Here is a 13,288-nt window from a genome sequence, read left to right on the forward strand (position 1 = left end):
TTGAACTCACGACCCTCAGATCAAGGTCCGTATGCTCTACTGACTGAGCCAGCCAGGCACCACTTCCTTTGTTGTTGTCTTTAATCTTCAATATTTTCTACTTTACTTCTTAGATAATATTTGAGTTAGAAATATGAGGCATTCATGTGTTATAGATATGTTTCAATAAGATTATTAGACATATTTCAAATATGTAACAAATACATAATTTTAAAATGCAGTTGCGTTTAAACATTGAGCTTAAGAGGAGTAGATGCCATTATCTATCCTTTCATGAATATATTTTCATGTGTTCATATATTCCACTTATTTTTAAAAGTTTACTTTTGTGTGCCATGTGGTTTTTACATTCAGAGGCACATTTTCTTCTTCGTGAAACTGTTCCAAGATTTTGTGATGTAGGCTGATGGAAAAATGACTCATTTAACAGAATTGTATTCGACAGTCAGGACTGTTGGAGCATATCATATTTCATTAAGGGAGGAGAGATGCTTGAGAAAAGGAGTCTGTTAACCAGATAAAAGTATTGGTGTCTTTGCTAACTTAATTATCTTATTGCCATCAGCTTTGGAGTTACTTAGTGGTGCCTCATCAAGATAGGATCAACTGTCTTGTCTACTGTTGTAGAATTCTCTTTACCAATATCTAAGAAATCACAACTTGCTAGTTTAAACTAGTATTTTGGGATCTAAGCCAAAGGTGAGGTTAGATTTTAGCATTTAGTATGACTTGGTAACATTTGTTTCTTGAATAATTGACTCTTCAGAAGGCAAAAATAATGTAAAATAATTCATACGCTGCTGGTGGTATGTTAAGTGGTGAGATTTTTCTGAGGGGTAGAAAGATTTAACCTAAGATATTCAGTGTAGTATTATGTCTAATGGTGAAAATTCAGCAAGTCACAATGTCCAACAAAAGAAATAGTACATTATGATGTATCCATTTAGAGGAATGTTACCCATTTATAAAATTTCTTTCTGAAGATTATTTAATAGCAAGGGAAAATCATGATATAAAAGTGAGAGTTATAAAGAACTCTATAAGATGTTGAGCTCTGTCAAATGGTAGCAATTAGAAACATGAGTCAGGAGTGCCTGGGTGGCTCAGTTGGTTAAGCGTCCAGCTCTCGGTTTCGGCTCAGGTCATGATCTCACAGTTTGGTAGGTTCGAGCCCCACATCAGACTCTGTGCTGACAGTGCAGAGCCTGCTTGGGATTCTCTCTCTCTCCCGCTGTCTTTGCCCCGCCCTTAGTCATGCTGTCTCTGTTTCTCTCAAATAGATAAACTTTAAAAACAAAAACAAACCATGAGTCAGACCTTTATATACAGACCTGGAAAGATCATTAAATGCAAAAAAGCAAGTTGTAGAATAATGCACACATGCACAGAAAAAACTAAGATATTTATAAAAATGCACTGAATGAATCATTTATATTCATATATAGGCATGTACAAGCATAGAAAAAAACTCTGGTTCATCAAATTATTAACAGCAGTGACTGCAGTTGGAGATAGGAAAAGACATACTTTGACTCCTACGTGGATTTTAACAATGAGAGTATATTTGTATGTTAATTTGTAATTTAAAGTAAAGAATTTAAGAAAAGCCCTGAAACTTAAGATTCAATACTATAAAGAAAAAAAATTCTCTAAGATATAAGCAGTGGTTATCTCTGGAAGGTAGTTCACACAGTTCTTAACTTTTCTTGCATTTTTCTGCACTTGTCAGAATTTTGGCAATGAGCGGGGATTTTAATAAGAAAAAGCAGTTCGATTTTTTTTTTTTTTTTTTTTTTTTTTTAAGAAGCTGAAATTACTGGTAATAGCAGCATAGTCTGTGGAGTAAAAATTGCCTTGATTCAGATCCTGGCTCTGCCTTCCACTAGCTGTGTGACCTTGGCAGGGGTGGGGGGTGAGGAAGTGTGCTTTATTTTTCCCACAGGATTATTTTTGAAGATTAAATGAGATATAACCTATGTAGGGTAGTTTTACAGTGTCTGGCACACATTTGGTGGACACGCAGGTTAATTTCCTTCTTGTTTTTTTCTTTAATGACATCATAGTTAAAACTCTTCAAAACAGTAGAAAAATACCATGAAACTATTAGCGAAAACACAAATGTATCCAAGAATTGGGCAGCTGAAGAGCTTATGACATGATAGTTTTAGAAATAACTCTGCTACAGGATAGAAAGTGAGAATATTCATTACAGCAAAACAAAGGGGTTTGGTATTTCACTTCTGATGGTAAGAGGCGGGTATGGAGCTTCGGTGTTCTGTATGAACCAATTGTTAGTCCGCAGTAACATGGTTTTCTCAGTAGAGTTTATATAATTCCCCACAGCTTCAACCTGATTAGTTTTTAAAGCTGTGTTGTAGATAAATTGTTTTTATTCATCATGACTATCTGTATTAAGAAATAAAGGTATTCAGGATTTCAGGATAATAAAAGTCTTCTAGTAGTAATTCAATATGTAAAATGAGATATCTTCATTAATTTTAGAGGTTATATTTCAGTGGCATAAGATAATTAGGGAAAATAGACACCAACATAAAATTCTTAAAGCGACTAACAATTATATTCTTACACATGTTTTATTAGAAGTACAGTTGAAGTACAAACATTTGCTTTTGTCCTGTTTTGCAGAGGAGGTATCACAGGCTTAAAAGAGGAAGACTGATTGAAATTAAACGACTAGTGAAGTGGAGAATCAGGGATCTAATCCTAGGTACACATTGGCCTTCAGAAGTGCCAACATGGCCGCCTCTAGTAGCGCTGCCTCTAGATGTTTTCATAAAAAAAAGCGCATTTTTTTTTTTCTCTAAAGGACTCAGAGCTTTGGTGGATATCAAGTGTTTCTGTTCCGTTTGTTTCCTTTTTTAGTCCCATTTCTCAAACGAATAAATTTGATATCATTTATGGCTACATTTCTTCTTATGGTCTCTGTCTTGAATTGTAGCCCTTGAAAAATGCCACACTGAAAACCAGTTTGGGATAGATTTTCTTGTGGTGGAAAATGAGCATGCTTTGGGAAACCACTTTGGTTGTGTGACTCTGAGTCAGCGGCAGGGTCTCAGCTAGTGGTCTGCAGTCGTGATCTGGCTGTGAGTACCTCTTTTCTTGAGTATCTATCTACCAGTAATAAAAAAATCTCAATATTAATGCTAACTCATTGCTTTTTATAAATATGGGAAATTCTTTAGAATCCTTTCCTCTCTAGTATATATATTTTCTTTTCTTTTATGTGACTTTTTTTCCTACAAAGCCAAAAATGTCCTGGAATATACTGTCTTCTTACTGAAACCTTATACTCTAACTTGTAGATTGATCAGTGGTCAGTGTTCTTTGTGTGTGTGTGTGTGTGTGTGTGTGTGTGTGTGTGTGTGTCTTAATAGTGTCCTTGTGTTTTTAACTTGCCATATACTTCCTTGACTCATTACAGGTCATCTAGAAAATTTTGTTTTGTTTTTAATGTTTTTCTTTTGACTGTGTCCTTTTGATCTCCTTGTTTAATTCAGTATATTATTGTCATCCTTGCACTACATCATTTGTTGTAAGACCTAATCTGAGTGGTATTGTGTTATCCTTTTCTTTTGTTTTACTAAATGACCATGTGAGAGAAGAAGTGGACTCCAAGCTCCAGGAGGGCAGAGACTATGGCAGCTTTACTCACTAAATGTGTGTTGCACAGTTCCTGGTACATAGTAGGTACTCAGTAAAGCTGAGTACAGGGTGGGTATGGTTAAGTGAAGATAGAGTAGAAAAAACCATGTTATAGTTTAGCATAAGTCATCAGTGCTACTGTTTGGGAGGGGGTGTGAGGGTGGAGGCACAAGAAAAGGAGGGGAGGGAAAATTCAGCCAGGTTTTTGGACGTATGTGGAGAAATGAGTAATAGGGATAACAGTATCTTGAAGACTCACATTCCATGTGCTGTACTATGAGCTTTATATGTAGCATTTGATTGTACAGAGTACAGACAACAACTGTATAGCAAAAGAAGCCATGAGTGTTCTGGTTAGCCTAGGTAAAAGGGTAAGAAGGGTGATTTAGGTGTAGAATACCATTTATAACGATGTTTTGTATAGGAGTTGTTGCGATACTGGTGGAGCACAGTAGAATGATTTTCCTTCTTTTTCTTTTTTTTAGAAATAATCTCTACACCCAACATGGGGCTTGAACTCACGCATGCCCCATGCGTGATAGAGTAGCAATCAAGAGTTGCATGCTCTACTGCCTGAGCCAGTCAGGCGTCTCAGTAGAGTGATTAATTAGATTTTGGTTAGAGGTAAATTAAAAAATTTTCAAATAATACTGTAATCAAAATAATGAGGGCCAAGACATAAATAAAAGTGCTCTTTGAATCTCATCCCAAGAAATCGTTCTTGGTGTAAAATACTGTGAGGCAGATACCATGGGATGTTAGGCTTACACAGACTCCAGAAAAATAGGTTTTTCTCTACATGGTTAGATAGGCTGGCTGAGATAAGCTTTCAGAGTTTCCTTTCAGTTGGATTCTATGTCTTGATCAGATTGGATGTAAATAATTTTGAAGGAGGATGTTTGGTTTCTTCATTTGCCTTTTATTAAACATGTTTATGTTCATTTAAAGTGAAGATAGAATAAATGATTAAAAGGAAAATTTCCATTGGCTCAGTTTAACTTTAGGAGCTACAGAGGAACTAGTCCTTTGCATTTCCTTCCCACAAATACTTTTAGTTTTCCAAGTTATTTGTAGGAAATACTCTAAAAAATGTAATTTTCTTTCTGTTTTGCTCTTGCAAAAGTTTTTATTTTTCTGAAAGCATTTTTATTAGAAGGTAAAGGCTGTCCTTAGAAATATTGCAGCGTTTTAATGTGTTAAAAATGACCTTTAAGGGACACTTGGGTGGCTAAGTCGGTTAAGTGTCCGATTCTTGGTTTTGGCTCAGGTCATGATCTCACGTTTCATGGGTTTGAGTCCTGCATTGGCTTCTGCACTGGGAGCGTTGGGCTCTGCAGAGCCTGCCTGGGATTCTGTCTCTCCCTCTCTCTGTGCACCCGACCCCCTAAATAAATAAACATTAAAAAAATGACCTTTGAAGATAGATGGAAAATTGCTATATCATACCTTTTGTATGTTGTAAAAGAAAGTCTTTTTCTTCCCTTAATGTAGAACTGGAAGATGAAATGAAGTGATTTTTAAAGATAAATATTTTTGAAGGCAGGTCAGTAAAATTTGATGCATTTTTCTTTTGGAGGAAATATTGTCAGAATAGTTGTATTTTTCTCCTCCTTTATTGTATGTTGTTTGTGAGGTCTCTTTAAAGTTTTTTTAAAAAAGTTCCATAGGTTACTTTGAAGTCATCAAACAGGAAGCATGAATGCACGTGAAGATAAACCTATGAATGAATTTAATCACTTTAAAATCTCATGACTCCTGGCAACTTGCCACATACCCAGCTTTGAATAATGAATACAACTATGTCTGCACGTCTTTTAAATTAAAAAAAAAAAGTTTTATTCATTTTCTTTAAGTAAAAACAAAAACAAACCATTCACCTCACAGCCCTCTCCTCTTGCAGCCAATTTGTTCTATGTATCTTTGGGCTTTTTTTTTATTTTTTAAGATATAAGAGAGAAAATACAGTACCTTTCTCTGACTTATTTCACTTAGCATAATGCCCTCAAGGTCCATCCATGTTGTCACAAATGGCAGGATTACATTCTTTTTTATGGAAATAGTGTGTATTACAATTTCTTTATGCATTCATCCATCAGTGGACACTTAGGTTATGTCCATATCTTGGTGATTGTAAATAGTGCTATAACAAATATGGAGGTGTATATATCCTTTTGAATTAGTGTGTTTGTTTTCTGTGGATAACTATCCAGAAATGGAATTACCAGGTTATGTGGTATTTCTATTTTTAATTAAAAATTTTTCTTTAATTTTAGAGAGTGCACATGCGTTTTAGCAAGGGGAGAGGGGCAGAGGGAGAGATAGAATCTTAAGCAGGGGTTTAACCTGATGCGGACTTGATCCCATGATCCTAGGATCATGACCTGAGCCAAAATCAAGAGTCAGACGCTCAGCTGACTGAGTCACCCAGATACTCCTCAATTTTTAATTTATGGAGGAATCTCCATACTGTTTTCCATAGTGACTACACCAATTTACATTCCCACCAACAGTGTATAAGGGTTCCCTTTTCTCCACATCCTTGCCAACACTTGTTATGTCTTGTCCTTTTGATAATAGCTCTTCTTACAGATATGAAGTGATAATCTCATTGTCGTTTTGATTTGCATCTCCCTGATGATTAGTGATATTGAGCATCTTTTCACGTACCTGTTGGTTATCTGTATGTGTGTCTTTGGAAAAATGTTCAGATCCTCTGCCCTTTTTTAAATTGGATTGTTTGGTTTTTTTGCTGCTGAGTTGTATTAGTTCTTTGTATGTTTTGGATTTTATCCTTTTATCAGATATTTGTTTTATAATTAGTTTCTCCTATTCAGTAGGTTGCCTTTTCATTTTGTTGATGGTTTCCTTTGCGGTGCAGAAGTGAATTTTTAGCTTTAGTCCCAGTTGTTTATTTTTGCCTTTGCTACTTTTGGTTTCAGATTCAAAAAATTATCACCAGGACCTATGTCAGGGAGCTTGCTGCCTATGTTTGCTTCTAGGAGTTTTATGGTTTCAGGGCTCACGTTCAAGTTTCTAATCCATTTTGAGTTAATTTTTGTGAATGGCAAAAGAAAACGGTCTTGTTTAATTTTTTTGCATGTGGCTACCCCATTTTTCCAATTATTGAAGAGGCTGTCCTTTCCCATTTTATATACTTGGCACCTTTGTTGTGAATTAATTGGCCAGATATGCATGGGTATATTTCTGGGCTCTCTATTCTCCTTTGATCTATGTGTCCATTTTAATTGCGATTATTTAGTAATATAGTTAGAAATCAGGAAGTGTGATGCCTGCAGCTTTGTTCTTCTTTTTCAAGTTTGCTTTGCCTATTTGGGATTTTTTGTGATTTTATACAATTTTAGGATTATTTGTTCTATTTCTCGGAAGAATGCCAGTGGAATCTTAATAGGAATTGCATTGAATCTATATATTGCTTTGAGTAGTATGGACATTTTAACAATATTAATTCTTCTGATCCATAAGCATGGAATATCTTTCCATTTATTTGTTGTGTCGTCTTCAGTTTCTTTCATTAATGTCTTGTTTTTAATATGTGCGTCTTTCATCACCTCCTTGGTTAAATCTATTCCTAGGTATTTAATATTTTTTGGTAGAATTGTAAATGGGACTGTTTTCTTAATTTTTCTGATAGTTCATTATTAGTGTAAAATACAACAGAGTTTTGAGTGTTGATTTTGTATCCTGCAGTTTTACTGAATTTTATTAGTTCTAACAGTTTTTTTAATGGCGTCTTTAGGATTTTCTGTATATAGTATTTTGCCATCTGCACATAGTGAGATTTACTTTTTCCTTTTCGTTTTGGAGACCTTTTATGTATTTTTCTTTTTCCCCCGTCCAATTGCCACAGTCCTGTGGGATCCAGGAATGCAAGCCCATCTGGCCACTAGAGCCAAAGCGATGAGGGGTGTGTGCCTTGGGCATCCGCCGCAAAAACTGGGTACAAAGCACATGTGTAACTCCCTTCCAGGAGACATTGGAGCTCTGGAGCGTGGTAGAGGGTGAGTGTGAAGATAGTGTTCTCCTTCCAAGGTCTCTGGAAAGGATTATGGTAAGCCCCTAGATGTGTGTTTAATTAGAAGCCTATCCCCTGGGCCACCATCATGATAATTAGCTAATAGGTCTCCTCAGAAAGACAGAGCTCCTGAGTTTGTTGTCTCTTGCTGTGTCCTTGGGATGGTAGTTGTTTAAGAACTGTGTTGGGGGGCCCCTGGGTGCTTAGTCTGTTAAGCGTCATAATCTCATGGTTCATGAGTTCAAGCCCTGCATTGGGCTCTCTGCTGTCAGCGTGGAGCCTGCTTCGGATCCTCTGTCTCCTTTTGTCTCTGCTCCTCCCCTGCTCATGCTCGCTCTCTCTCTCTCTCTCTCTCTCTTTCTCTCTCTCTCTCAAAAATAAATAAACATTAAAAAAAATAACTCTGTTGGTTATAGTCCTGTGGGACTCTTTTTTTTTTTTTTTTGTAATGTTTGTTTATTTTTTGAGAGAGAGAGAGAGTGAGGGAGTGAGGGCAGAGAGAGAGGGAGACACAGAATCCGAAGCAGGATTCAGTCTCTGTGCTATCATCACAGAGCTCGACACGGGGCTCGAACCCACGGATTGCGAGATCATGACCTGAGCCGAAGTCAGACACTCAACCGACTGAGCTATCCAGGCGCCCCTGTCCTGGGGAACTGTTGAGCATAAGCTCCACTTCCTGCCAAAGCCAGCAATGTAGAGGTATCTCCTGAGAGCAATTGCAAAGATCGGAGTGCTAGACAGGGCTATAAGCTCCTTTTTGGGTGATACTGATTATTAAAGTCCCATGTGATGAGGAATGCAAGCTCCCCAGGTCTCTAGAGCCAGGTGATTGAGAGGGTTCCCCTGGGGAGCAGCCACAGAAATCAGGGCACCAGATGCATGTAAAGGCCCCTTTCTGGAGGTACTGGTGTTATAGAGTGTGGCAAAGGGTGAGCGTGAAAATGGCACCCACTGGTCTCCATCTCTAGAACGTGTTCCAACAGGTTTCGAGATGTGTGTTAAATTAGAGGTTGGCCCCTCAGGCTGAGCTTTTTAATATAAGCACGTGAGCCTCCTTCACTTTCATTCGGATCAGGGTTGGCTGCCTTTGAGATGGACCATGGGCAGGTGAGTCTACAACTATGAGCTCTGTAAGAACAGTTTCTCAGATCACTATTGTCTTGTGGGTCTCAGGATTTGCGCCCTCTTGGTTTTCAAAATTAGTTGTTATGCTGGCTTGTCAAGAGCAGGTCTAAAAAGTTGGGATGTCTCATATGGAGTTTGAACTCTTCATTCCTGTTGGCTGTGGGCCATAGCTCTAGAGGTGGGATTTTTGGTGAGATTGTGTCTCAGCCTCTCTTACCTGCTTTGGTATGGTTTTCTTCTCAATTTCTTGATCTGTAGTCATCACTTAGCCAGATTTCATTTTTTTAAAGGAGGAAATTGTTCCATATGTAGCTGTAGACTGTGTGTTTGTGGGAGGTAAGTTCAGGATCTTCTCACATCACCATCTTGAACCGGAACCCTCCTTCCTCTGGTCTGCAGCAGAAGAGAGAGCAGACAGAGTTATCTGAGGCTTATGCCCCAAGAAGGGTGGGGTGATCCTATGATCATTTACATTTTTAATGTACAGAAATCTAGGTCTTTCACCATGGATTGTTTGTATGGGAATGTGATAATTTTCTAGTCACTTCTGAGATTTTGTGAAATAAGCATTTTACTGCTGTTTTTAAATCTATCTCATATAGCTTATTAACTATTTGCTAGATGCAAAGCACTGGTAGGTCTGTAGGGGAATGATCAATAAGTCAGCCCTAGCATATCAGTATATTTTCGATAGAAGATAGACCTGGGGAGAAAACAAAGGGGGCACTTAGTGGGAGAAATGCTCCCTTCGAGCTGAAAATGAAGTCAGCCATTATCAAGTTCCAAATCCAAACATTGGTGTTATGATATATATTTTCTTATAAAAGACTCATTTTAGTAGCATGGTGTTGATAGAGATGAGTTTGAGAAGAGAACCGTCTGGACAAAGGATAGGCCCCTTTAAAAATCCATTCCACTGTTATGATTGATCACCCTGAAAAATTAGTTTGAAATGCCTGTAGGGCCAGAGGGTTGAATTAGAAATTGCTAGAATGGATCAGACCAAAGGTTTAATCTTAGTGTTTGATTGCTACTAGTGATTTACAGTTAAAAATAGTTCTGCTGTGGGAAAGCATGGCTTTCATCTCTGATAGTACTTCAAAGGTTAAGTATTGCCCTGTTTCTTTGAGCAGTGATTGATTTACAGCTTTGTGTCAGTTTTCCCCCAGAACCTTTGGGTTCATGTTATACCTCTATTTATTACATTTTGAGGTATTGGTTTTCATAATTTAATTTCATATCATAGGAAATAGAAGTTACACCTTTTTCTTATTTATCTTATTCATCAACAAAGGATCCTACTAACTTGATGGTTTTAGATTTGATGAACTCAAATTTGTGTACCAGCCATGCTTTTATAGATTGTTTTGTCCCAGCCATTACTTTTTCTAACTGAAAACTTATTTTTGGACTTCTTTATTTGATGACATTTTAGTTGAACTTCTTTGACCCTTCTTTAGTTCTGCCATATTTGGGTGTTTCTCTGTGTGAAATTTAAACACTTACAGTTGGAATCAGTACTAAAACTGACTTCAGAGTGACCCCTCTTAAAGTCAGTTTGTGATCTGTGAACCAAGTCACCAAAGCTTACATTGACTCTGATGTTTAAAAAACTGTGTTCCCTTTGAAGGCAGGGATTGTATTGATTTATGTCCAGGTGCTAGTATAGTACTAATCCTGGTGGGCTGTCAATAAAGGTTTGTTGAATAAATGAATGAATGGGATATTGTAAAAGGTTTAGTGAATGTTTGAGTAGAGGTAAGTGCTTGATTTCTTTTTATCTATGTAAATACTGTTAAGTAACTCCTAAAAAATTATTCAGGCATATAGTGTCTCTTAAAACATCAATTATGACAATAACAGTAACAACCCCAAAACACTGGTCATAAACCTTTAAGAGTATAATTATTTAAGGGGCCATTGGCTGGCTTAGCCAGTGGAGCATGTGGCTCTTGGTCTTGGGTTGTGAATCTGAGCCTTATGTTGGGTGTAGAGATTACTTAAGTAAATAAACTTATTTTCAAAAAGGTACACTTATTTAAGATCAAGAGTTATGCTATTATTATTTGCCTACTTGAACCAGGAGAATGGGAAAATAATGGTGATTTGCTAGGCTGACAAGTAGCAGTAAAATTGTTGCCCTTATACATTGTTGGTGGCTTTATAAAATGGTTAATCCTCTTAGAAAAAAAATTTAAGTTTATTTATTTATTTTGAGAGTGAGAGAGGGTCAGAGAGAGAGGGAGTGAGAGAATCCCAAGCAGGCTCTGTGCTGTTAGCACAGAGTCTGATGCGGGTCTCGAACTCATAGACCATGAGATCATGACCTGAGCCAAAACCAAGAGTCAGATGCTTAACCGACTGAGACACCCAGGAGCCCCTAGAAAAACGTTTTATTTTTCAAATTTATTTATTTATTTTTTATTAAAGATTTTTTTTTTTAACATTTATTCATTTTTGAGAGACTGACAGAGTGTGAGCAGGGATGGGCAGAGAGAGAGGGAGACACACAGCCTGAAGCAGGTTCCAGGCTCTGAGCTGTCAGCACAGAGCCTGATGTGGGGCTCAAACCCATGAACTGTGAGATCATGACTTGAGCAGTCAGATGCTTAACTGACTAAGCCACCCAGGCGCTCCTACAAGAACATTTTAAAAGTATGAGAAACGTCTAAACATCTATACTTTGTGACTCAATGTTATAACTTTTAGAGTCTGATGAAGTAGTCTGAAATAAGGAGCTAACTATATATAGAAAAATATTAACTGCAGAATTATCTATACAGTTGAAGAATACTATGATGTTAAACCTTGATTAAGTTATCTCTCTGCCTCAGTTTTCTTATCAGTAAAATGGAGATAATAATAGTATCTTCCTCATGTCCTTGTGAGGAATAAATGAAACTATATATGTATATAGCTTAAAGTAGTATCTGGCCGATATATAGCACTCAAATTTGGCTCTGCTGCTACTGTTTGTGTTTTATTATTATTGATGCACAGGTCTCTCATTTCCTGGAGACTTTTATGTAATTGTGCCAGGCATTTTGTTAGGTACAGTGGGAAATGAGTAAATAAAAGTTGTGGTTTTTGTTTCAAGGAACTTAAAATTCACTTGGTAGTGATTCTAATATATATTTATAAAGATATTATAAATAACTTTACAAATTTTTAATGTTTTATTTATTTTTGAGAGAGAGGAAGGGGCAGAGATGGAGGGAGACACGAGTCCAAAGCAGGCTCCAGGCTCTGAAGGAGGAAGAGTCCCCATGTTGGAATGATTTGAGTGCCAAACTGAGGAGTTTTTATCTTATTTACATCACTGGTAAATGATGGCTTTTGTGACCTGATAAGAGCTCTGTTTTGGGAATATTGGGTAACTGCAAAATGATTTTGTGGTTGTAGAAGTGGAAGTAGGGAAATGGGACGACTAGTTTTTTTTTTTTTGTTTCCCATTCATTCAAAAAACATGTGTTGCTCACTTATTCTCTGCCATATTTTGTGCTTTGTATTGAGGATAGTAAACTGTATCATATTTACTTGAACAATGATTGTTAACTGGTATTTCAGAGCATAGATCATGAAGCTTGAACTGGTATGTGTTTGTAGGAACGAAAGGTAGATTAGATGTCAAACACGGTGGTGGGACAACAGTCATAATTTTCTGTATGGGGTAAGGGAGAGGTAAAAGGTAAAGATGACTTTTAGATTTTAAACCTGAATGACTTGGGGACTTACTGTACTTATTCCTAAGGCACATTGGGAGAAAAAGAGGGTGAGCTAGTGTATGTGGACAAATGATATGTTTTACTTGATTTATTTTGTTTGAGTTGCCAGTTAAACATTCAGTTGCTCCTTTGGAGGCAGTTGGGGGGTTGGGACTTGGGGGCGATAGAGATGTTAAAAATACAGATTTGTAAGTCATGTCCATAGATGTGGCAGATGAAGCCTGAAGTAAATTACGTTGTCATGGGAAAATGTGTGTGTGTGTTGTGTGTGTGTGTGTCTGTGTGTGTGTGCACGCATGTGCGTGTGTGTTGTTAGTGGGGGTGGGTAGGGAGCTGAACTTGTTTTATTTTATTTTATTTTTTAAAAAGAGAGGGAGAGGGAGCACGTGCATCCAGGCGGGGAGGGGCAGAGAGAGGAGAGACAGAATCCCAAGCAGACTCTATACCATGAGCGCCCAGCTCCATGCGGGACTCGAACTCACCAACTGAGATCATGACCTGAGTCTAGATCAAGAGTTGGACGCTTAAGTGACTGTGCCACTCAGGCGCCCCTGAACTTTTTTTTATTTTAAAAGCATAAAAGAATCACTTTATTTTATTAAAAAAATTACATATGCCTGTTAAAAAAAAAAAAAAAAACCTAGTGGTATAGAGGGTATATCCAAAATCTCACTACCCAGAAGAATCTTACTTCCCAGGTGCAACTGTCATTAATATTCAGGAAGATCATTCTAGATTT

At 37.3% G+C, this 13,288-nt stretch overlaps 1 protein-coding gene across 3 annotated transcripts in view; it reads left to right on the forward strand.

Moving 5' to 3' along the window:
• The window catches only part of ARHGAP32 (Rho GTPase activating protein 32), a 306,604-nt gene that overhangs the window by 32,595 nt on the left and 260,721 nt on the right, over positions 1 to 13,288 (forward strand). Inside the window, exon 1 of one of the 3 annotated variants that reach the window (XM_086678671.1) lies at positions 5,083 to 7,682. The exons of the other annotated variants lie outside the window; for them this stretch is intronic. Coding sequence (XP_086534797.1) covers positions 7,408 to 7,682 — 275 coding nt within the window. The 5' untranslated portion in view covers positions 5,083 to 7,407. Of the gene's footprint in view, positions 1 to 5,082; positions 7,683 to 13,288 lie in introns of those variants that run through there. 3 annotated transcript variants of the gene reach the window in all.

Source organism: Puma concolor, chromosome D1 (assembly GCF_028749965.1).
Source record: "Puma concolor isolate L17-30 chromosome D1, mPumCon1.1.hap2, whole genome shotgun sequence".
Lineage (NCBI taxonomy): Eukaryota > Metazoa > Chordata > Mammalia > Carnivora > Felidae > Puma > Puma concolor.